At 39.2% G+C, this 25,003-nt stretch overlaps 3 protein-coding genes across 3 annotated transcripts; 1 reads left to right on the top strand and 2 right to left on the bottom strand.

Annotated features, from left to right (window-relative positions):
- The first annotated feature begins 49 nt into the window (after positions 1–49).
- On the top strand, positions 50–17,081 carry LOC145489737 (uncharacterized). Its single transcript, XM_081468770.1, has 19 exons — positions 50–1,208; positions 1,474–1,567; positions 1,740–1,847; positions 1,987–2,080; positions 2,243–2,374; positions 3,607–3,732; positions 4,348–4,394; positions 6,220–6,296; positions 6,545–6,614; positions 7,128–7,242; positions 7,672–7,722; positions 7,863–7,929; positions 10,485–10,594; positions 11,963–12,049; positions 12,852–13,037; positions 13,547–13,719; positions 14,798–14,832; positions 14,948–15,011; positions 16,187–17,081. The coding sequence occupies exons 1-19, from the start codon at positions 1,084–1,086 to the stop codon at positions 16,340–16,342; spliced, it is 1,917 nt and encodes a 638-aa protein (XP_081324896.1). The 5' UTR covers positions 50–1,083; the 3' UTR covers positions 16,343–17,081.
- Positions 17,082–17,142: 61 nt separating this feature from the next.
- On the bottom strand, positions 17,143–21,354 carry LOC145489738 (neuroglobin-like). The gene is made up of 3 exons (XM_081468771.1): positions 20,824–21,354; positions 18,109–18,313; positions 17,143–17,285 (listed from the first exon to the last, which is right to left on the bottom strand). The coding sequence occupies exons 1-3, from the start codon at positions 20,958–20,960 to the stop codon at positions 17,151–17,153; spliced, it is 477 nt and encodes a 158-aa protein (XP_081324897.1). The 5' UTR covers positions 20,961–21,354; the 3' UTR covers positions 17,143–17,150.
- Positions 21,355–21,884: 530 nt separating this feature from the next.
- On the bottom strand, positions 21,885–23,252 carry LOC145489462 (uncharacterized). Its single transcript, XM_081468441.1, has one exon. The coding sequence runs from the start codon at positions 23,250–23,252 to the stop codon at positions 21,885–21,887; it is 1,368 nt and encodes a 455-aa protein (XP_081324567.1).
- Between the last annotated feature and the right edge of the window lie 1,751 nt (positions 23,253–25,003).

Raw genomic sequence — 25,003 nt, forward strand, 5'->3', positions numbered from 1 at the left:
AAATTACACGGAAACAAAAAGCTCCTCTGATTTGAGGAGCGTTTACGAAAAGCTCCGTTTCCGTGACGAATCAGTAGTGTGGACGGTAGGCCTAACCGCAAGAAATAAAGTTCTCCGGCCGCTTGATGGACGCTGGGCTCCTGAATATACAAAGATGGTCGAAATCTGTAGTTCTGCATAGTTTGAAATTTCTCGGGTCAAACATTCATTCTTTCCATTATTTATTTGAGTTACGATTCAATCAAAAACAGTTTTTGAGGAAAAATGAAACGTTAACGTAAGCACACGTACTGATTGACGATTATCAAAACTTGAAAGAACGTGGTGAAATAATTTACTAAATCCATCTTTGCTGGGCGGAAATAACGTTTGACCTAAGCGTTCTTTTTTTTTTTTCTCGCGGGTTGGCAAGACAGGTCAGTTAGAAAAGTCGTTTTTTTTTTTCCTGCGGAGGAGACTAGCTCGCAGTTTACGTCAAAATTCCCTAGGTAACGGGCCATGTTTTCCTACAGTGGTTAAATAGCTGTGATAGTTGCTAATACCCCGCATTAACGAAACGGACGGACAGCGACGATTCAGCCTATTATTCCGACATGGGACTTGGCGGCTCAATGTTTTACGAGAATCCGCTGAAAAGCTAAACTCTCTAAAACCGCGATATCCTGAATACTGGAGGGTTTTCCTTCTCGCTCATACGGCAGGACACTTCGGCCTCCGGCTGACCTATCACATGTGTCAAGCCGCATAAAGAGTCCCGAAAGAGTTGACCAACGCGACATCGGCATGAAAAGCCCGCGGCATTAAATGCACGCGGAAGCCGCTTTAAGGCAAAGACTGGTACCTAATTTAACTCGACCCAGTCTTCACTCAAGACAAAGGCGGTTGTTTTCGAATGAGATTTTGTCTTTAGCTTCTCTTCAGCGCGATCGCAGTGAAGTAAATTACTCACCATTGCGAACTTTAAATCCCTGCAGCCACCAGATAGGAATCCACCTTTTCATCTAGCGTATGTAATCACGATTAAGAAGGATCGGCAACAGACAAGCTTTAAAGAGCCTGAGAACAGACTACGCTGAAACAAAAATGGCGACCGCGACTATGGATCCCGTGCGTGTTGGTGATGTATCGTTCTACGATCGTTATGGCTTTGCTGTGTATAATCCAGAATCAGAACTTGCGGGAGAAGATTGCAGAACTCATGAATACAAGTAAGAAAGTGATATTGATTCTTAAATGGTGGCAACGGTAACAGAAGTTTGCGTAAATCTGCTGTACCGTACATGCAAGTTTACATGTACATTGTAATAAGTAAGCCTAGCTATAAAATCATAAGCGAAGCTTATTTGTGAGGTCGTCAGAAAAGTCTCAACGGCTTGATGTTGAATGATAAACAGTGTATGTATTCTTCGTGTGGTAATAAATAAACTTTTTCTATCAAAAGCTTCAAGTCCACTTTCTATCTCTCCTATTCAGCGAACAATCCGATGGGGAATGTTCCAAAACAAGACAATTTTGGGCAAAGATGCTTGAAAATTGGGAAGAAAATCAGCTCTTTTCTCCAAAGCAGGTGAGTTGAAATGTGTTCAGAAATGCCTAATCACCATAAATAGTTGATTAATGTTGCAAATATTTCAATCTACAAGCTTGTGAAATACTCTTTATACATGTGCTGTACATAGGTCTTCTAAGTTTGTGTTTAACCTTGTTTGAATTTTGTGTTCTTTGTATGAATCATGCAGTTGCGGCACTTCATTAAACTGGGAATACCAGATGGCATGAGAGGAGAAGTTTGGAACAAGATGATTGGTAGTCAGGCTATCAAGGTTATCTCCTCATTTGATTATCAGGTAAATATCACGATTATTAACTCTGACAAAATCCAGTAGTGGGGATTTAGGCTAGTGTTGGATGGAAGAAAGAAGTGATATATTACTTTTATTTGTTTATTTGTTCTTTTGTTTATTTATTAATTTTCTTTCTATGTAGGCCTGCTTAACCAAGATTCGCCAACACCTTGTTGACCTGGGAGTCAGTGAATATGGAGGGACAAACTGTATTTCAAGACTGGGGCAGATTGTTGGTAGGGACCACCAAACTTCCATTAATTATTTTTCACATGTCCAAGAGCAAAATTTACTTTCCTTAGGCAATCAGACCTGGGTTGTTTCTTTCCCTGCAAGTGCAGACAGTTTCAAAAATTATACTTTAAAATTCATCAAGTACTTTTTGATCTGGATTGTAGGATCACTGATTGATAACAAAAAAGAAAACATGATGATGATAGATAGCCCTGATACTGCCATCATGACAAGACAGTGGAAAAAGAAACTTCAAAAACAGATCTCTGTCTTCAGACAGATCATGCTAGATATTGGTAAGTAAATGGCCCATAAAATTTCACCTTGTACCTCCAACCCTCAACACAGGGGTTTCAAAATGTTTTGAAGTACATGTAGGCATCTGCAGTTGGAAGGGTAGGTAGCTATGACAAGTTAAGGGCCTCAAGGCCCCTCATCCTACAATGCGAAGGGCGCAAAATACAGCAGATGCTTTGAGATTTCCTTTTAATAAGCTTGCTATTGCATACAAAATTGAGTGTGAAGTTACTCTGCTGTCTTAAAGATTTATTGATTCAGATAAGACACAATACCAAGCTTGTTCTTCACAAGCTGATTGCTATAATCAGAGTAGCTGGCAATATATTTAAGCAAAAGAGCACTTTTTCCCTGTTTACATAGCCTTATTTAAATACAAGGAAGGTTGGGAGAATTTGAAAATTCTCCCAGTTGCCCCCCCCCCCCCCCCCCAACCCCGAGTGTTAGATGAGGCTATGTAAGTTATATGGAAAAAGTGCTCTATTGCTTTTATAAAACAATTTTCAAAAATAAATGCAAATCTAAAATGTCACTGTACACTCATCTAAACACACCTATCAAGCAATGAGAACATGCATAGTAGCTCAGTTATTTTAAAAAATCAAGTAGGTGGCAGAACTCTAGTGGTCGCTGGCTTGCTTTGAAAATACTGACAACATTTTCATTATTTCCTGGATGTTTTGGTGATTTTGTACCTGTACCAGTAATATTATTGTTATTTTGTTGCTGGAAATAAGAGTTCACAGTCTGCAGGTCTCCGTCAAATCTGAAGGTTGTTTTAAATATCTAGTTATCACACTGTGCAATAATTTGGGTTTAAGATACATGTACATGTAGTCAGCATGTACCAAAGGTGACAGTCAGCGCATGCATGCAAAACTGTCACACTCTCCCTCTTTCACTGATAAATTTATTGACTACAGCAGTTGGATAATACATGTAAATCTCTTATTAGATGTTTTGGTGTGTAGTATCGCTTTATAGTTTTACTCGTTTGTTTTTTGACTCGCCCTTTGGGCACAACTCGTAAAAATACACAGCAATACTACACACCAAAACATCTAATAAGATACATGAATTCAACGTCTGGGCCGCATGTGCTTGTACATGCACTTGTTGCTCAGTTGGTTGCTCTTTGGGACTGAAGATGAGAGCACTTTAATCAGAATTTGAAATGTGTGTCACTCAGAAGCTAAGAAGTAAGATTGTTATCCTACTTTTATTACTCTAGACAGATCTTTTCCTAGCCATAAGATGTTCATGGAAGGAACCAATGAGGGAAAAGAAGGGCGTGCTGCCCTGTTTAGAGTTCTTGCAGTTTATGCAATGTACAATCCTCAAGTGTCTTATTGCCAAGGTACACATACAGCACAAAACTGAGTATGTAAATGTTGTTAAATGTCTCTGTAGCAAGCCCGCTGTATTGATGCTGCCTCAAAATAACATATGTTCTGAATATTAGTTCTCCAAACAAAATCTATGTGCTGTAAAGAAAGCAGGAGACAAGAATATAGAGGTCATCAGTTACAGGCTGGTGTGTATTTTCCAGACATGTACAGAATGCCATCAACATTGTTAATATGTAGAGAGACAACACAATACTAAATTGTTACATACAACAGTTGCTAAAACATAAGTCAGGGGTAGTTATATTATTTTGCCAGTGTGTAATGAAGTTTGCTTTTACAGTCACAGTTTTTTTAAATCATGAAAAAAAAAAGCCTAGTAAATTTTTGAAGTAAATCTTTTGTGACCCGGCTCAGTCTATTCGTAACCAGAATGCATCCTTTTTCCATCTAGGCTTATTTACAGTTTCATACCAGTTCAGGTATTTTATATGATAATTGCAATAAAGCTGCAATAGAAAATGACAAACCATTCAGTCACTGCTTAAGGCAATTTGCTCTTGGTCTCAATATCACGCCATCTGTTGTATTTATTTATCTTTTCAAATTTATTTTGTTTTCTTCAGGCATGTCCTACATTGCTGGAATGTTTCTCATGAATATGGAAGAAGAGGTGAGAGTGGGACTGAGCACTACACTTAGACCAAGAGATAAGGGGAGTGAGCACTACATTTGGTTGTACACTCAGTGCAGGGTCTTTTCAGTTTTTAGTGCAGAGTGCACTATTGGGATGGTTATGGGGGTTGCCTGCCGCTAAGGAACTAAGGTGCTATGGCACTATGGCGCTAAGGTGTAAACTTTAATGTTTGTTTAATTAATTAATTTCAATTAATTAATTAGTCTAGAGGCAAGGAAGTAATGGGAGTAGGGTGGGAAAGGTACATGTGTACTCTACGTAAAACACATTCCATCGCCGTCGCTTAACTTTGAACATCGCAAAGCTATATATTTGTTTCAGGTAACCCCTTGCTCTCCTTGTGGTACCATTCTCTTTAGAACAAAACTAATTTGCCCTAAACGCATGCGTAGATTAGTTAGGGTTCGTGGCTTCTATATTAGGTGAAGGATACATTGCATACGGAATCACGCACAAATGTTGAGTGGTTTTCCTTGTGGTAGAGCTCAACATGTAAGACGCATGCGTTCTAGCATTGTTAGTGTTATACACTATCTTTACGCGCAGTATTTTATATATCGTGTCATGCGACCAAGGACGGCAGTTATTTTTCAGGTAGCGCCAGTTGTCCCTTTTTATTGCAAAAGTGAAACGTTACTGTGGCTGCGTAGCTTTTAGAATTACAAACAGGTCGGTTCAACAAATATCATCTGCTGTTTTCAATCTACAATAGTGTGCTTGTCAGAGTTCAAATATATTGCTTCTCCTCAGCGACTTGTTTATTTCTTGCCTTAATTGTGTCTGTAAGAGAGACCAAAAAGTTCTCAAGTTAGTGGCGTTAATACTCCGCAAATTGTGAATTTGTAACAAAAGAAACCAGGAAAATGCTCAAATATTGCTGCAGACGCCGTGGCACCTAATGAAAGCGCAAATTAATTTAATCAGTCTTTGAGGAGACTCATTCATATCGGCCAAGTAGCGCTGTTTATCTTCAATACTTTTCGTTGAAAAGCTTCTCAGCCATCAATATCGTTGTGTGTTAATTTTGAATTGTTTTATTGTTAACAACAAAGGTGGCAACAGAAAAAGAAAGTGGTATTTCGTGACTATCTGATAATTAAATTAGTTCTTGTTCATCGGTAAAAATTTGCATTTTTAGTAAAACATCGTCTCTGTTCCGTTTCTTCATCACGACATCAGATATTTAACTTTCTTTCATTTATCTCCAAAAAACAAGGACATCTTCCGTATGTTTTGGAGAAAACAAGGGTTTCATATTACATGGCTTTGCGAGGAAAACAAAAGTATCAAGTTACAAAGTTGGCGTGAAGAGCTAAATTGTCACGTTTGCTGCTTCAGCGTATTGTTGAATTTAAAATGAACGAAAATCAACTTAAAGCACCAGTAGTAATTAATTTGTGCGTAATGTTTGGACCTTGAATGAAAATACAACCTTGAAACATACACATTGCAAAGGGGAAAAGCCGTAGCAGACTACCAAGGTAGACACAAACCGGAAGTGAACCGAGTAGGGGTGAGTACTTATGGGACTACTGTACCAGAGCTATCAATTGCGCTCTGCACTATCTGAGATTGTCTCACTAGTTTCTTGATGGGAAATAAAAGAAAGTCGCCCAATTTTTTTTCAATTGTGTGAAGAAGGATTACTTCAGATTGCAAAGTGTTCAAACCAAAGGTACACTGTAACTGAAATTATAAGTAATGTAGTGAAACATCTTCTAAAAGTAAAGGAAACTTCAAATATATCATAACCATTTATGCTCAATTCTTTCATTTTCCCCTTCTTTTTTCTCTCTTTCAGGCTTCGTTTTGGTGTCTTGTGTCCATGTTCGAAAGACCAAAGTACCTAGCTGGTTATTTTAATGATTCTCTTGGCAAGTGAGTTCCTTAAATGCGACATAAAAAGAATCTATTGTATTACATTTATCTACAAAATACATGTTGTCATCTCTCGTTAGTTTTTATAGAATATTTTCTTATTTTTTCTTAAGAGTGATTAAATAAATGACATACATATGACCCTTCTTGCATGTAAGAACGTTTCTGAGGCTCTTTTGGGTATAACTATATTTACATGTACGTTTGCCTCTGCATCAGCCCATTGTTTGTGTTAATTTTGTTTGTAGGATTCAGAGACATGCGGCAGTTTTTGAGAGATTGATGAGACAGAGAAGAACCAAGCTTTACAAACACTTGGTAAAAATTTAATACTAACACTATAACAACTTTTAATCGCTGTCAACTCAGTTACACTTAAGCAATAGATAAGAGGTTTTATTCCGTGTTTACATAGCCTCATCTAAACACGAGGGGGGTTGGGAGAATTCGAGACAGTTATGTAAACCCAAAATGCAGTCCAGGGTTCGCATAACTGTCTCGAATAGTCCCAACCCCCCTCGTGTTTAAATAAGACTATGTAAACACCGACAAACCCTCTATTGCTTTTATAAAATATTTCTCAAAAATACACGTGAATCTAAAACGTCACAGTTGTGTTAAGGTACTCTCATCTAAAAACACCTATCGACCAGTCAGGGTGTTCGTGGTATGATGTATCTCACATAGATTTATTTTATAAACATTGATACATGTATGTACTTGTCCTTTGGGGGTCGCAAGTGCTAAGTCGATCAGAATATTACATTTTTCTTTGCCATTTTGGCTTCAAGAACAAAACAGTTGACATGTTATCACTGGTCCTGTATTTAGGAAGCGCAAGGTGTATTACCGCTGATGTACTTGACGCCGTGGTTCATGGCCCTGTTTACATCTCTACCCTGTTGGGACGCTGTACTCGCTATCTGGGACATGCTTCTGTTGGAAGGTTGGTACATCACTATACATGCACATGTATGTTATGAGCACAATGGTTATTTAATTTAACTGCAGGACCTACATCCCCCTGGTATGTTTGAATGACGTTTCCATGACTCGTTCATCATTTTCAAATTCGCAGAACCAAAGGCCAGATTCTTATGAGTTCTTTATATACTAAGAATGCGTGTGAAAGTCTCGTTGTCTTGCATGTGATTGAAAACTCTAGATACAATATGTGGAATGAACGATTAATCACTCCGTTATTATCTTCTTTTTAATTATTATTTTAATTTTGGTTGGCCTTAACGTCCTTAAGGGTTGGCTTAACAAGAAATTTCAAATTTAATTATCTTTTTATACATTCTAGCTTTTAACGCGCAACAAATCAACCGGATTTTTTGTTCAACCTAACAGATATACTGGTTTTTACCCTCAGGTATGTCGGTGATCTTCCAAGTTGCCCTCGCTTTGTTGGATGTGCTCTCAGGTTTGTTCAGTTCTTCATACATTAGATTGCAGTGCTTATACACCGCTCCTGTTCAGTGTTTTCAGCTTAGCAAACATAATAATGCCATTAGAAAGACGATCTATTATCTTTACAATTAGTTTACTATTCATTATTTTCAGTTGAGATTCTACCGCTGACAGAAATAGCGCAAGTTTTGCCAATCTTGCTGCATCCTCCAGCAAGTCTGTAAGTGCATTTTAAATAACGGCAAATGACAGAGTATATTTTCAATAATTTTAGCTTACAAAACACATAATTATTACATTAGTTACAATGCAGATCTCATTACAATCTCTACTCACAGAACAATACTTACGTTGCTTACAAATGTCAATAGGGTTACTTACCCTGGCAACACAATACTCTACTTACAATTGAATACTGCTATTACTTGCAGAAAATACATTTACTTACAATACCGGCTACTTGCACTACTAACAATACAATACGTACAGTACATTCAGTTTCTTACAATACTTCCCGGGAATACTTACAATATGTTATGCGAAATACTTACATTACTTACAGTACAGTATTCCAGCTATAATAAAATTCTAACATGTCGTACTGAATATGATCAAAAGAATGATGGAGTAATGTAATTTATCCAGTAAAGTCCGCGTATTGTAACGCCGCATAAATCTATTTCCAGACGTGAAAAAAAAGGATAAATTAGTATGAAGTTTAAACACACTGCGCTGAATAGGGACCACGGCGGAGAATTTTTAAATCGCCTAATTTAAGGTTTTAAAATGTGGGCAGAGCAAAACCTTGATCCCAAGTATACGTTGCATTTAATTCCACATGGGACGAATTGCCTTAAATCACCTAAAATACCGCTCAGAGATAAGCGAACTATCAAACGCGTTTCAAACTCGTTGAAAAAAGAAGTCAACACGTTGGCGCGTTTTTGCTAACGCATTTGGAAACTCGTTTTTCATCAACGCGTTTAAATAAATAAATAAATATACATTTATATAGCGCCATTTTCCACTAATTGTCCATGGCGCTTTACAATACTTTAAAATTAAAATCCTAATTCTTTAAAAACCTAAAATCCTAAATCCTAAAAGTTAAAATCCTAAGAATTAAATACGCTATATAATACAATTAGGCTACAGATAAAAAGTAAAAACTACAAATCAAATGAACGCTTAAAAAGATAAGTCTTAAGATTAGCCTTAAAAACTGCCTCTGATGATGAAAGTCTGATCTGGAGGGGTAGTTTATTCCAGAGCCTTGGTGCCGCCACGGAAAAAGCCCTTTCACCATACGTTTTAAGATTTGCTCTAGGCTCATCAAGCAACCTGTTGTTTGAAGATCGTAGTGTCCGACCAGAAATGTTAAATCGCAGTAGGTCTCTAATGTAATCAGGGGCCAGTCCATTCAGAGCTTTGTAAGTTAACAACAATATTTTGAAAATAATCCTAAAATGAACTGGCAACCAATGTAAGCTCCTTAGTATTGGTGTGATGTGTTCCTGCCTTCTAGTCAAGGTAACAAGGCGAGCTGCTGAGTTCTGTACAAGCTGAAGTCTATTAATCAGATACTTTGGGAGACCGTACAGTAGGGCGTTACAATAGTCCAAACGCGATGTTATGTAAGCGTGAACAATGGTCTCAGTAGTACTCTGGGATAGGTATCGCCTAATTTTAGCTATACTACGAATGCGGAAAAGTGCGCTCTTGCAGGTTATTTTAACGTGTTCTTTGAAATCCAAACATTGATCGAATGCAACTCCTAAATTCCTGGCCTGTTTACTAGACTTGATTACTTCATCACCAACTCGTATATAGTCGAGGGGTGGTCGTGGACGATATTTAGAACTAATAACCAAAAGTTCAGTCTTATCCCGATTTAACTTAAGTTTGTTGCGCAGCATCCAGTCCCCAATGTCCTTAACACATAATTCTACTGCCATCTTTGAGCTTGATAGATGATTAGGGCAATTGGACGTAAACGACAAGTACAACTGTGTGTCATCTGCATAGAGATGAAACGGTATGCTATGCTTTCTGGCTATGTCACCCAGCGGACTTGTATAAAGGGAATACAACAAGGGTCCCAGTACAGAACCCTGTGGTACCCCGTAGGGTAAATTCTTCTTTGACGATTCAATTCCATTGACAGAAACAAACTGTTCGCGTGAGTGAAGATACGAATGAAACCAATTAAGAGCAGTGTTCCTAATACCAAAGCGATTCTGTAGTCTAGATAACAAAATCGAATGATCGACAGTATCAAACGCAGCCGATAAATCGAGCAATAGTAATATAACCGATCTGTTATTGTCAATAGCCTTCAAAATATCATTTTGAACTCTCACAAGCGCAGTCTCTGTACTGTGATGAGATTTATATGCCGACTGAAATTCTTCTAATAAGCCTTCATTATCATTAAGGTGGTCCATTAATTGTGCTGCAACTGCTTTCTCCGTAACTTTGGATAGAAAATATAAATTCGAGACAGGACGAAAGTTCGAAAATAGTTCATGATCAGCTCCACTCTTTTTCAACAACGGCTTCAACATGGCAACCTTGAATCTATCAGGTACTTGGCCACTTGTAAGAGACAAGTTAACTATACGAGCGATCATTGGAAGCAGATAATGACGGCACCCTTTGAACACTGTGTTATCATTATTATTCACCTGTGTTATCCATTTTGTCACTTGTAGTTTGTCTGCGCAGTGTGTCAACAGTCTATCATGATAGTAACATACATTGTCTATTTCTGCTCAGGGTAACTCGTGAAAAGTTAGTTACAGCGATCTGGAAAGTGAAACCGATTCCGAAGTGGGAAATCGACTCAATTCAAGCTGTGATAGACGAAGAAAAAGAAAATCTTCAAGGTAAAGTTCACGAGATAACAGTGAGAATTTTCACTCAAGAAAAGCCTCACATTACCCTGGGTGCCAGAGGTTTCCCACCGAAGCGAAGCGAAGTATTTCCGTCCGCCGCGGGCGACATCGCGCAGAATGCCGCGACATATCCGGGACTTAAATGTAGAGTGCGCGCGAAATTTAATTATTAATTAGGCTGCCGATGGTTAAAAAATAAAGAAAATGACCAGAAAATGGCCGACTACGCATACTTGTTTAGACTTTGCGTGCTTCATACTTGTGTTTCGTAGTGGTTATCATAGGGCTTTTGTAGATGAGGCATTGATGGAATAAAGGAGACATTTTTTGAAGTCTTACGAAAAGTGGATTTAGTCGTTTTCTTTTCCTGAATTTGGTCCATTTGAGGGAAAATGTTATATGAGGAAATATTTGGAGGAAGAATTTTACTCCTTCAAAGTGCCCTTCTTAACGGTTATCATACGGCTTTGAATGTATGTTGTTAAAGGAAGCTTTATGCCAAGTTTTAACGGAAAATAATGTTTCGAAGTGGTCGTTCTGCCAACTTTCGAACACTCGTAACGACTTTCAGCCTTCGTTCGCCTCGGAGACTAGAAGAACAATAGAGCGAAACTCTTTTGAATTTCCCGGCAGAATATTAATATATGCCAGAGGTTTTTTCTCGGAGAAAAAACCTCTGGTACCCAGGGAAGTATTACATTCTCTCTTTATATGATCCCTGAATTTTATATATCCAGCCATGGTGTTGAATCCATCACTTCAATTTGAATTGATTGAATCAATATCATGGCTGCTAGGAGACGGGTTAACGTTAATCAATTATTTTGACGGGGGTGAGGCTGGGATGAAATCCGCGTTGTACGATTGAATAGGCGTGTTTTTTTCCCTTGTTTGTTTTGTTTTAACAAATAGCCCGTGAAAGCTGCCCGACTTTCAGTCTTCGGTTGTTATTAAGTTAAGTACTTTGCTTTGCCCAAGATCTAGCAACTGTGTATCTGGCACGGTTTGTTTGAAAGGTGGATAACGCTATCCACCGGAGAAATCACTATCCAGCGTGATTTGTTTTGTTAACTTTTATCTACAGGATAGCGATTTATCCGGTGGATAGCGTTATTCAGCCTTCGAACAACTGGGGCCTGGTATTTTATTGTCGCGTGTTAATCCTCGATAACTACTGTATCTATATAATCATGATATCGGCTGAAATGTCTCACCATTGTGTTTAGGGAGGGGGGGAGGGACGTGGCTGTGAATTTCTTTCTAAAAAAAGTTCTGTTGACGTGTGATGGTGTCACCAATCTCCTCGTTTGAAGGTTTGTAAGCTTTCCTCAGTGTTGACGTAATATTTACTCTTCACAGCTAAGAGAAGTAAAAGAAGTTTGAACGACCATGACGCCGGAAACAGGAGAAAAAAACAACGAACACTCAGCAACCAACCTTCTCAAGGTGAGGAACGCGATTCTTGAAGATAATGAGCCCGCGCTTACCTCTCCAGCGGTCCGGCCCGCGTCACATTCCGATCTCTTCTCTGGAGAAATGAAATCGCTAAAATTTATATACTACTGGTCAAAAAACAAGGAACGATGACTAGGTAATTTTAAGAGCGGACTGACTCGAACCCAGTTGAAGCGTAAGTGTGAAAAAAATGAAGACTCAGAGAATATTGTGCAATCCGAAGTATATTCCTTGTCTCCGAATGTAGTCCTCCGTTTATTGCTTCATTCTACTCAAAGTAATTAAGACTTGGTTTTAATAATTATGTAAATTCGGTTTTTTCGAACTTGAGGTGGAAAAGAATCTGAGTCTCCATCAGAAGTCGATCCCGTAACCCTCTGTACATGTTTACTGCTACGATCGGTAATGTCTAAAGCGTGAGGTTAAGATAGAGGAAAATAAAACGATGAAGATGTCAATTCAGTCGTCACGAGAATAGAACAAAGAGCAACGTTTATAGTCCCTTGGAGATGGCCCGGTAAAAGTGTCGTCCGCGATCTGATACTTTTGCAGACTCGTACCCAGTCGCTTTTTACGTGAGGAAGAGAAGATTGGATACCAGGGTGGATTAAGGCGCGAGGGGTGTCATGGGAAGGGTCAAAGGAATCCATGACTTCACACGTGATCCACTCGACTCAGACCGTTTTCTCTTTAAACAATCCAATCTGAGCCGTAAATAGCAACTGGGTGCGAGTCAGATCTACTTTTGGCGACCGTTGCCTTCATGAGTTTTTCCTCTCTCTACCTCTCTTAGCCCTGCCTGAACCGTCCTTTTTCCAACGCTTCATTGGGCTGTTTTCATCAAAAGAAGAGCCTGAGATTCAATTCAAAACCAACGACATAGAGATGACCACATTTTCAGTCGTCAGCGGTCAGAGCCCGGATGTACTGATGCCTGCGTTATGTTGTTCAGCGGTAGGAAGAACACCGAATAGAAGAGGTTGGTTTGTTAACTGTGACCTTGTAACTCGACAAAGATTTTGGTTAATAAGCCGTTCTTAATGAGTGTCTTAAAACCAGAACCAAAGTAGTCACTTTAGCCATTCACAAAGCACACCGGACGTCCAGTGGGCCAATTAAGACTCGAGTGTAGCAGAGTGCGGAGTTATGCAGAATTAGGATTTACACGGTTAAAGAAAAATCGTAAAATAAAAAAAACTGCTTTCCAGACTTGGAAAGTCCGACATGGAATTTGAGGAATTGTTTAAAGTGGGAAATTACTGACTTTTATGAGGAGAACTTGTAACGAATGTTTGGTTAAAAAATAGGGCGAGTATTCGAGGAATTATGGACAGAAGTCATTTATTGGGAAATTTAATTTTACTCGAATTTTGCCCTGAGACTAACTGAAAACCAATATTTGGTCTTAAGCTGAAGTGGTGTAGATGATTATTCCCATCACATTGTGCAAAATTGACTTTATATATCGTGGCATAATTCGGCTAACAGGTAGTCCTAGGAGACCCTTAGCCCGGTCCAGACGTCAGCGAAATAAGGCGTCACAGAGAAGGTCCAACAATGGGAAGGATATGTTAAGAAAACGTCAAGTGGTGTGTCAGGGAACTCTGGGGAGTCCTGTGAGGAGAAATCAGCGGTTAGCAGGACTACGAACTCCGGTGGGGGTGAGTAAAATTAATGGAAACTTTGATGCAGATGTTTGGGTCTGTAAGTTGGTGGTAGATTTTTTTTATATTAAAACCTGAGAGAGAATCCACCAGAAGTTCGAGTAACAAGTGGACAAAAACTTTGTAGCGAGGTTATTTACATTTTATAGCAAACTTCTGTGCCTTAATTATCTTCTCAAAAGAAATCATTTCGAACAATACCAAATGTCGAAAACAAATGTTGAAGTTCATTTGAAACACTTGAAAGTACTGGTGAAATCAAACTGATGATGAAATTTTAGCTGTTTGCACAATTTCTCTGAGCTTTGAAATTTATTTCCTCGACTTACTTCCCATGGAAAATTGTTTTTGGTGTTATTTCAGGCATCTAGCGACTGTAATATACATATATGTTATTTTCCGGCCTTGGTCGGTCCGTATTGGAAAAAACTGTGCCCGAGGTCTTGACTACGTTGTCGTCGACTGTTATTTTTTTTTTCTCTGCTGTGTTACTTAGAAAGCAACTTTTGTGTTCAATTTCAATTACAGCTGTTCAGTTCAAATCTGGCGAGCGCGTGCGTTTGACATTTCGGACACAAATAGCGGTACTGTTTGCAGAATTTGTAGGGCTGATTTTACATGTGCCTCTGTGTAGGGAAATATCACGTTTAACAAAGTTGGATTTTGGCCAAAAATGTCCCTTATGTGGCAAAAATTGATGTTAATGAGAAAGAAACGCACGGCTTGAAATGAAGTTGAGTAATGAACTCTAAATCTAAGCGACACACATTCATGAAAAATCGAAAATGGCTTTATTTGCTGTTTTGTTCGACTCTGTGCTGAATGTTTGCATTTTACGTTGTTTTACGGTGTAACAAAAAGCTTGAAAAGTTGCCAAAGTCGGAAAATTTCGGCGCGGTCCGTAACCGGGGTCCGGATGGGAAAATACGGACCGCTGGAGTACGCACGATTAACTAATAAGATTCAAGGATTTGGGATTCCGGACCGATGGGAAACTGGAAAAAGAAATAATTACAGTTCTTCTTGGCTTTGATTCGTCCCTAATGCATCATTTTCTCTGTTAATTTATTCGCAGACAAAAGGCAAATCTCCCAGCAGTCTGGTGCGAAGGTAACTATTGTGAAAACTTTGATGTTTGCCTCTCACTCACGAGTTCCCCTATACATGTATGCATTTATAAATTTCCGATCGATAAAGTTTGGTTTTGGTTAACATTGCTCTCTAGTTCTGCCACAAATCAACACGCCTTCAAGCTTTTCAACACTCCGACACCTTTGAGGCGTTCTCAGGTAAGTAGTCTAACTCCTTACATTCAAATATAGATTCACCTTTTTTTACTGGTAAATGTTGCTCCGTAGTGCGTTGTAGAAAGTCTCGTGTGAAAAAAAGAAACCCCTTAGGACAGTGAGCCTTAGGTTCCAGTGATATTCTGGAAGCGCAGCTTGAATGCTGGCCATACAAACGTACCGTTTGATTATTTAACATAGTCGAGATAGCACTGTTGCAAACAACATTGGCAATCCTGTTTTAAGATGTCTACTCGGACTTTTAACGCATTTTTATATTTAATAATAAGATTATGAAATCGAGAGCGAATAATCTAATTGTTTTAGTAGAATTCTAACTTAAATTAACGCAAATAATGGTTTCCAAATATTTTTCGACGCATTAACTTTACGCCGCAACAAAATCGCACGTAAGTAAAGTAAGTAAAGTAAAGACTATTTAAAGAGGGTAGCACTAAAATAGTATAAAAATACTAACAAACCAGTGGTCCTTGGTAAATTTGCAGTTGTTTACGCGCGCGCACCGGTTTTTCAATAATTTCAAGTTTTTAAAGTCAAGAATCCGTTTATGTCCTTCCTTTTGTCTTCTCAGGAATATAATTATCCATTTACATCTAAACTTTCTTCCAAAAGTTCGGAAAACGATGAAAACGTCGCATTTCGTGGACGAGCGACAGCTACTGCATTCTAATGGCTGATAGTATACGAGTAGCTTAGCCAATCAGATTGCAGCATTTGCATTAGTACACTAGTAGAATTCTACTAATGTTTATTAGTATAAATCTATTAGCGTTCTATCACTAATGGCGTTCTCTGATTGGCTACGCTACTCACTATCTATTCTGTGATAGATAGTGAGTAGCTTAGCAATGTGCCCTAATGTTAACGAAATGACGGCCGCTTCTTGGCGTTTTTGTCTGTGAAGAGGATTTAGATCAAGTTTTAAAGGACTAGCAGATTTATACTAAAACAATAAGATTATTCGCTCTCGATTTCTATGCGTGATAGAAATCTCGAGCTCATAATCTAATTGTTTAGTATTTTGTTTCATGTTGTAACGTTTTGGGAGCCTTTGTACTTAATTCTTGCCTCTGGTCATGAACTTCAGATGAATAGAAAGCTCTTAGCTTGATCGCGCATCCTGTTGTAATAACCTTTTGTAACCTCCTGGATTCTAGGTCAGACCTCTTCGTCAGCATTCCTCACCATCCCGCGCGTTATCCCGCGAGTCATCGCCAAGGTCCGTCGGGTCACCTGACCTCTGTGCGTCCCCGGATGTGGAAATGACGTCATTTGATCTCACAGAGAAGAGGCTGGACTTTTCAGAGAAATAAATGCTTGTGCGTTCTATGAAGCTTCTCTGGAAGACATTGTTCATCTACATTTACAAAATATTTCAACACACCAAGCTTTCAGGCGGTGATTTATTGGATTATAGAATATCGGATCCGTTATAAGCCTGTGGAGACTAACTAACGGGTGTTTAGAGACCCATAATTTTCCTCGGGACCTTGCTTGTCTCTGATCATGATTTGTGATGTCTCTTTGTGGAAAATGCTACAAGTTTGGACTTCGTGTGTGACCAGGGAAACCAACTGTCACCAGGGAGACCAATTGTCATTGGTTTGGGAGTTTGTATTACAAACGCAACTCTTAAGTCATACATTGTAAAGTACCAGAATAATTAATGCACCTGTGTAAGCTTATCAAAGAAATTAATGGGTTTGAACACGACTTTTTTATGCCGCAAGTACGCGGTGCATGTATAAATTGTAAAAATAGACATATACTGTACTGAACAAGTGTTCTCTAAACGAGTTAATTTTCTGTACAAACCCAGTCATGCCCCTTGCAATTTACCGAAGCATTTCTTAAGTAGAGAGAGCGTGAATTCTCTCTACAACTGACAACAGAACAGAATTTGTAAAAATAGACAGCTCTGAAACCGAATCTTAGTGGTGAAAATGTGTTAAACTACGACCATTATCAGGTAGTTACAATAAGATATAATGATTTAGATTTTATTCGCATGCTTTAGATTTCCAGAGAAGAGATTATAACTTGATTAACGAGGTGTCGTAAAGCTTTCGGAATTCTACGGTATACATCGGATCAGGTTTCGCAAGTGTATACTGGTTTTCGTCACGAAGAAACCATCCCCGCGGCCATGGCTTCTGCCAAAATGTCGAAGGTTAGCGCCCAGGCGTTGCGACACTTTTCGGTGAAGGCATCTTTGAGCTCTTGTGCAAGTGTTGACAGTAACGCTTCCTTCACCACCTGCAAATTACAATGAAAATCCAGTCAGATCAGCTTAGTAAATTTTGACTGTACTCTCTATACGCACATTACTTGCAAAAAAAACCCGGATGTTTAATTTTCGGCCGCTTTTCATCTGATTCTGGGAAAAAAATCGGGCAAAAAGTTCGAACAGTTAGCTGAAACAATTTACGCGTACAAACACTAATTAGACTGAGATAACATCTATGAATATTATAGATGTACCGCACCCTCCAGGTTTTACGTATAAACCGACGAGAAAATAACTAATTCCATCAAGCCGTTACGTATCTCAAGTGTCTCAACAAGAGTTCACTCAATAAAGGAAACTAAGAGCTTTGGAGCTACTTATAGAATATATATATATATTTCGGACGCTTAAAAATTTCGGACGGTTTTATTTTCGTTGTCGGAAATGGTAGCCTGCGAACGCGGACGTATTTCCGGCTGTCGCTTGTCTCCGCCGAAAATAACGTCTGCGAACCCGAGCCAGGAAACGATTTCTGTGACGTAGGAATTTTTAGCCAATCACAGTTTAGCTCAAGTAGCTCCAGAGTTACTGCGCGAGGTACTCGCTGCGAGGAGCACTCGACTTTCATTCTATCATGGAATCTGATTGGCCAAGGAGAAACAAAAGTCATTACGTCACAGAAATCGTTTCCTGGCTCGGGTTCGCAGACTTTATTTTCGGCGGAGACAAGCGAAAGCCGGAGATACGTCTGCGTTCGCAGGCTACGGAAATGGAAACTGAAGATCGGCATTTTTCCAAGTGGCATTCTTGCTTCACAAGTTACTGTAAGTGAGGCGAGCCGGCGATACTTACGGCAAGCTGTTCTTTCTTGATTCCCATGGTAGCATGAATTGTTCCCAGTCTCTCAAGAGTAGGCGCGAGCTCGGCCAAGTCGTGTAGATTTTGTATGGCAGTATCTAACGTACTCATGACCCGAGTGATGTGAGCCTTGAATTCGTCACTCTCCATATCTGGGTTGGAAAAATAACTCATAGCATCGGGAGAAATTTGAAATATCCTGAAATGGTTACAACAGAACCATGCAATTAGTGCGGCAACGAAAAAGTGGAAAAGGATTATCAAAATACTATTTTACGATAACTGCAGAAATTCTCGCGCGCTCATTGGCTAATTTTTATTGTCAATAAGCGGACAGACACATGAATTTATAATTTATGCGATGCGTCAACGGGCGAGAGCGGACAATTTGACAACTTGTTATCGTAAAAAACAAATTTACGTCAGTTTTTAATGTGTCTGTCCTGTTATTGATCATGAATTTCGTCAACATTGTCAAAGTAGCTGTGGATCCACGAAGCGATAGCCGAGTGGATCCGCAGACTACATTGACAATGTTATGACGAAATTCATGATCAATTACAGGACAGACGCATGAAAAACTGACGTCAATTTGTTAAATGTAATCAAGTGGTTAACGCGGGAATTGGAAAAAAATGCGACCTGTGGCAAGCGCAGGAATTCCTTTTTGTCGGCTAGTTTTGTAGCTTGGACTTAACTACTTAAATTCATTGACAGCAAGTTTGCGTTTGTGATAACAAAAAAATTCGCTTCATTCTAATCAGACCCTTTATAATCAATTCGTCTAATCTATTAGCCGGCCACCTCAGTCATAAACTTTAAGCATTTTGCAGTTCTTAAACAGTAATTTTCCATCATAAAAATCTTGCAGTTTCATAATACAAGTCAGTCTTTTTTACTGTTTAACTTTTAATCTGTGTCGGGTGAAAGTATGGTGTTTGACCACTCTTTCTGCAAAATGAACTGAATTCGTTTTTACCAGAAATGTACCAGAGAAAAAAAATGACAACGAAATAATACTAATAATAAGGTAAACGACCACATTTTACATGCATAAAATAGATATCTAAGTAATAAAAATGAATGAAAGTGTTTAGAGAGAAAAACCGCTACAAAGCGGTGAATGCAAAAAATTGTCTAAAATCCAACATGTTAAAAAATGGTAAAATTAGGAATAAAAGATAACTGCCCCTTCGGTTATTTTCCTAATGATGTGACCTGTTTAAAGCTTGTGTTTGTGATAAACATATAAAAAAATCCCCACATAAAAAAATAACGCGACCTTGCTATTCACACTCTTATAATCAGTTCGCCAAATCTACAACTGCTTACAGATTACCACGGTCTAATAGTGAAACAGCCTTGGGGTACAAAGTACTTGTAACAAGAAACAGCACCTTGCTTTATTGAATTCCTTGGGAATAGATTATGTGGTTCAGTTTTCAAGTATTTCTTCATCTGTTTTCTCGGTGGCATAATTAGAGTTTCCATGTCGTTTGCTCATATTCTAGCTTAGTCACACCCAAATGCCATACAGCTTTCGTTCTATTTCGAGCGTTTTGGTATCGTATTGCGATATTGCAAATCAGTAGAGCCAAAAAAGGGCCAAGATTAAACGCTAATCCGTTATTTGCCGCTAATTTACCGAAGTGTAGATTGGTCAAATTCTCTCATTAAAATTTGCTTTTGCGAAATTTGAAAAAGAAATGAGAGGCGCCGCATGAAAGTATTTAAAAACAGCTTTGATTTGACTGGTCAAACTCCACAAGGTCACCTTACTTCATAAGAAACAGCACCACATGGAAAGAACTCGTTATTAAAAACATATTTCGATAATCGCAAACGCCGGCTTAGTTACGTCAGTAGAACAACATTAAAGAAATTCAACTATGTAATTCTATGTAATTCCCCAATCAATAATGAATTGCAAAATATGATAACAAAAGAATATTTTACCCACAACATCAATAGCATAAATCGTCAGTTTAGAAAACGGAACACAGCATTTGAAAAGAATATTGTAATTTCAACTCCTTCTCTGACCTCCAGACCTCATTATCGTATTAAACGAAAAAACGGAAGACGAGTAATCTATATATGGCATTTTTTACAGCGACAACCCCATATGTAGACGTTTTCTTTTCTGTGAGTTGAGTTTTAAAAGTAAACAAGTATGGCATCTTTACCAGACGGGCTTAACTAATCTCCTTTTCTCTCAGGGGCAGAGCGGAAGGCTAATCTGTTTCCACTCGAGTTGTACCCCTGACTGCGAAAGAGCCATCGTTATCTCTTTAGTTCAACTCAGTCTAAAAATAATCAAACTGAATGAGTATTAGCACCGATTCTTTTTCACTTCGTTTCTTTGTGATTATTAAAACATTTTTCCGAAGAAAAACGCTGTTAAACTGAAATCGTGTTTACGTAATGATGTTAACCCTTGCATTGAGAGGCTAGTGCGGTCAGTGATGAAAGTGTAATTTCCGACCATTCAATATTAGCACATTATCAAACATACAACCTACAAGAAATTAAGAAAGAGATCACAAACGACAAAGTTCTTTGACAATTTAAAACCGATACTCCCGACTCGAAATTAAAGATAAGTTTAGAAATCAGTCAAGAGAATGTGATGTTGATATCGGGGCAAAAAGGGTAAATCGCAGCATTAGCCGAGGCAAACGTTAAAATCAGCTGTCAAACGTTACTTACTTCTGGAATAATTTCTGCCCCGCTTGGACCTCTGGTTTAGCTGCTTCTTTCCACGTCTCTCTGACAAGTATCTTGTCTTCCTCAGTGAGTTCTTTTGGTGAACGCACATGGCTTGTTTCACTGACTGCTTCAGGCATCTTCCGTCCGTTTCAAGCATGGCTCGAGGTTGATCGCGTGTTTCCTAGAGGACTGGGGTTGAGATAATACATGCATTGATGCAACAAAACTTTTCAAATGGTTTTTCAAATGAAAATGAGTTTGATTTGAATGAAAACGCACCTGTAGGCGGAACACATTTTCATATGAATGGTTTTGCACAAAGACTCGTTTAGACCAAGAGAAAAAAGCAATTCGGAAATGGCCTATGGTAAATGAATTTTTTTTTGAGCTGTTTCCTCAAAGGGGTGCCCGCTAAAAATTATTATTTCCTTCCCTCTCATGTGGATGTCACACCTTGAAATTTGTATCCGGCTAAACGGGTGGTGCGATCGCCAGATTTCTTTCAATTCAAAAGTTCTATTCATCAACATCAGAAGCGGCGTTCAGACAAACACATATTATGTGATTCTTTCAATATACAGAACGGCAAAAATTACGCCATGTTCTCAATATGTGAATACTACTTTCATATGCGAAATAACATTAACATATATAGACGCTCTTTCTCGCCGATGTTCAGCGGCGAGTTAATTCTGTCTGTATAATAATGGAACCAAAATCTCGCCGATGTTCAGCGGCGAGGTAGTTCTGTCTGTATAGTAAAGGAACCAAAATCTCGCCGATGTTCAGCGGCGAGGTAGTTCCGTCTGTATAATAAAGGAACCAAAATCTCGCCGATGTTAAGCGGCGAGGTAATTCTGTCTGTATAATAAAGGAACCAAAATCTCGCCGATGATCAGCGGCGAGGTAATTCTGTCTGTATAATAAAGGAACCAAAATCTCGCCGATGATCAGCGGCGAGGTAATTCTGTCTGTATAATAGAGGAACCAAAATCTCGCCGATGTTCAGCGGCGAGGTAGTTCTGTCTGTGTAAAATGGGGTTGACAGGCCTGCACGACTCTCAAGTGCGTGTTTTAGCCTTTTTTTGTTTGGCTCTCACAAGTATATCTTTGAGCGAACGCCCTCTTTTGTATGAAACGAGGGGCGGATTCTTGTAGATTTCGCTCAGTAATGGTTGTTGTTCTATTAAATGCCATTTTTTCATTAGGATTTGTTTTAGGTTTGGCACTGATTGTTGATATTGTGTGACAAAAGACAAGATTCGTTTGTTTTCTCTCTGTTTTGGTTGGAGGGCTAGTTTCCTCTCTTCAAAGTTCACTTCAGAGAGTGTTGCTTGAATAAGATTCTCTGGGTAACCTCTCTCAATAAGGTGTGACTTGAAGGTTTTGATTTTCTCTTCAAATATTTTCTTAGAAGAGTTCGTTCTGAGAAGTCTTAAAGCCTCTCCTTTGATGAAACCTTTTTTAACTCCCGGTGGGTGGGATGAAGTAAAGTGTATATATTGGAACGTTTCAGTAGGCTTGAAGTGGGTACGCACATCAAGAACTGAGTCTTTTTTTAATCTTTCGCCTTTAGAAATGTTCGTATCCAGGAATGTCGTTTCTGTTTCAGAAACCTCAGCCGTGAATTTTATTGTCGGGTGGTGGCTGTTTGCTTGTTCAATGAACTGTAATATTTCATCCCTGTTTATAGTCCAGAGTGAAAATATGTCGTCTATATATCGTTTCCAGACGAGCGGTTGAAATGCGCTTTGGCTTAGGATTTCTGTTTCTACCTTACTCATGAAGATGTTAGCAAATGCTACTGCCATCTTTGTGCCCATGGCTGTGCCATGTATTTGGAGGTAGTTTTTTCCAGCGAACTGGAATGAGTTTTCCTGTAGAATAAGCCTTAGCGATTGCTCTAGTAGTGGTGTTGGGATAGGAGGTTTGTTTACGTAGAATGTTTCGTATGCTCTGCATACTGTTTGGATTCCCTCCTCTTGTGGTATGTTCGTATAGAGGCTCGTTACGTCCATTGAAACAAGTATAACGTCCGCTGGGACTTTCGTTTTTTCTATGAAATTAATGAAGTCTGTTGAATCTTTGAGATAAGACTTCTGTTGTTTTGCAATAGGCTGAAGTAGTTTGTCAACAAATGATGATAATTTCTCTGTTGGGCCTTCACACCCTGATATTATTGGTCTACCGACCGGGGTCGGTTTGTGTATTTTAGTAAGGGTGTAGAATTCTGGAATGCGAGGCGGTTTTGGCGTTTCACAAAGCCATTTTTTAGTGATTTCGTCTATGTGGTTTCTACGGTAGAGCTCGTTGATGAGTTGTTCAACCCTATGTTGTGTATAAATTACCATGGGTGTTTCAAGAGGCCTGTAGTGGTTTATGTTGTCTAGGTGGATTTGACCTTCTTGTTTTTTGTCTTCTGTATTCATCACAACAGTGGTTGTTCCTTTGTCTGCCTTTTTAATATTAATTCCGCTGTCACGCTTTAAGGCTTTGAGAGCCGCGCGTTCCGCGGGTGATAGATTATTTTTAGGCTTTGTGAGTTTTAAATCTGCGAGTTCACTCTTCACCTCTTCTAGGTAACTTTCAAGGGCAACTGATTGTTGTATTGGTGGTTCTCATGTAGATTTTACATGGAAAGGATGTGGTTCGTTGTTTTGCCCGTGAAATATGTACATGAGGCGCATTCTTCTTGCGTACTGATCGAAGTCACGCAAGATTTGACGCTTTATTTGTGTTTGTTTTGTCACGGGTGTTGGGATAAATTTGAGCCCTTTTGCCAGCAAATTGATCTGGTCATTTGAGAGTCCTTTGTTTGAGAGGTTTTTTATATGTTTTTGGTTCGCCTCTATTTGTATGTGTGATTGTTTCTTTTGTTTGATCTTTCTGCGCTCTTTGCGCTTTTTGTTCGTTAGATTACTTTTTGCATTCCTTCCTCTTGTGTTTTTTGATTATTTTTGGCCCCTGTGTTGTAGTGGGAGTCAGAGAATACACATTTGTACTTTTGAACTTGTTTATTCTCAATGTCTCCTAATTTTTCCATCATTTTGCTGAACTGGGCAATACTAGCCTGGATACTGCCAGCAATTTCTTTAACATTCGTGATTGTTACATCAGTGTTACATGCAGCTGGCGCCGAGCGCGCTGGTTTGTTGTTACAATTCTCATTTTCAGTTGGCGTTTGCACTACTTTTGGTCTCTTTGAGTTTTTTTTAATTCGACCCTAGCGCGGTCTATTTCACGGTAGTGTAACGCAATCGCCAACCGCATAACGTCACTTATTAAGCATATTCAAGGTCTGGGCTGCCTGTGTCCCTTGTGCAATTACCATTATAATTACCTCGCCACTGATCTTCGGCGAGATTTCCGTCCCCTTGATAACAGACAAGATTATCTCGCCGCTGATCAGCGGCTACATTTTGGTTGCTTTATTATATAGACAGAATTACCTCGCCGCTGAACATCGGCGAGATTTTGGTTCCTTTATTATACAGACAGAACTACCTCGCCGCTGAACATCGGCGAGATTTTGGTTCCTTTATTATACAGACAGAACTACCTCGCCGCTGAACATCGGCGAGATTTTGCTTTCTTTATTATACAGACAGAATTACCTCGCCGCTGAACATCGGCGAGATTTTGGTTCCTTATTATACAGACAGAACTACCTCGCCGCTGAACATCGGCGAGATTTTGGTTCCTTTATTATACAGACAGAATTACCTCGCCGCTGAACATCGGCGAGATTTTGGTTCCTTGTTATACAGACAGAACTACCTCGCCGCTGAACATCGGCGAGATTTTGGTTCCTTATTATACAGACAGAACTACCTCGCCGCTGATCATCGGCGAGATTTTGGTTCCTTTATTATACAGACGGAACTACCTCGCCGCTGAACATCGGCGAGATTTTGGTTCCTTTACTATACAGACAGAACTACCTCGCCGCTGAACATCGGCGAGATTTTGGTTCCATTATTATACAGACAGAATTAACTCGCCGCTGAACATCGGCGAGATTTTGGTTCCTTGTTATACAGACAGAACTACCTCGCCGCTGAACATCGGCGAGATTTTGGTTCCTTATTATACAGACAGAACTACCTCGCCGCTGAACATCGGCGAGATTTTGGTTCCTTTATTATACAGACAGAATTACCTCGCCGCTGAACATCGGCGA

This window comes from Orbicella franksi, chromosome 6 (assembly GCF_964199315.1).
Source record: "Orbicella franksi chromosome 6, jaOrbFran1.1, whole genome shotgun sequence".
NCBI lineage: Eukaryota > Metazoa > Cnidaria > Anthozoa > Scleractinia > Merulinidae > Orbicella > Orbicella franksi.

What these genes read in the sequence shown, in the direction of transcription:
- LOC145489737 (XM_081468770.1), top strand. Translation starts at nt 1,084, where the DNA reads ATGGCGACCGCGACTATGGATCCCGTGCGTGTTGGTGATGTATCGTTC. An exon ending in AAGACTGGGGCAGATTGTTG is followed by an intron (nt 2,081 to 2,242) that starts GTAGGGACCACC and finishes TCTGGATTGTAG; the next exon opens with GATCACTGATTGATAACAAA. An exon ending in TCATGAATATGGAAGAAGAG is followed by an intron (nt 4,395 to 6,219) that starts GTGAGAGTGGGA and finishes TCTCTCTTTCAG; the next exon opens with GCTTCGTTTTGGTGTCTTGT.
- LOC145489462 (XM_081468441.1), bottom strand. Translation starts at nt 23,252, where the DNA reads ATGAATACAGAAGACAAAAAACAAGAAGGTCAAATCCACCTAGACAAC.
- LOC145489738 (XM_081468771.1), bottom strand. Translation starts at nt 20,960, where the DNA reads ATGCCTGAAGCAGTCAGTGAAACAAGCCATGTGCGTTCACCAAAAGAA. An exon ending in GGGCAGAAATTATTCCAGAA is followed by an intron (nt 18,314 to 20,823) that starts GTAAGTAACGTT and finishes TAACCATTTCAG; the next exon opens with GATATTTCAAATTTCTCCCG. An exon ending in TCAAGAAAGAACAGCTTGCC is followed by an intron (nt 17,286 to 18,108) that starts GTAAGTATCGCC and finishes TGTAATTTGCAG; the next exon opens with GTGGTGAAGGAAGCGTTACT.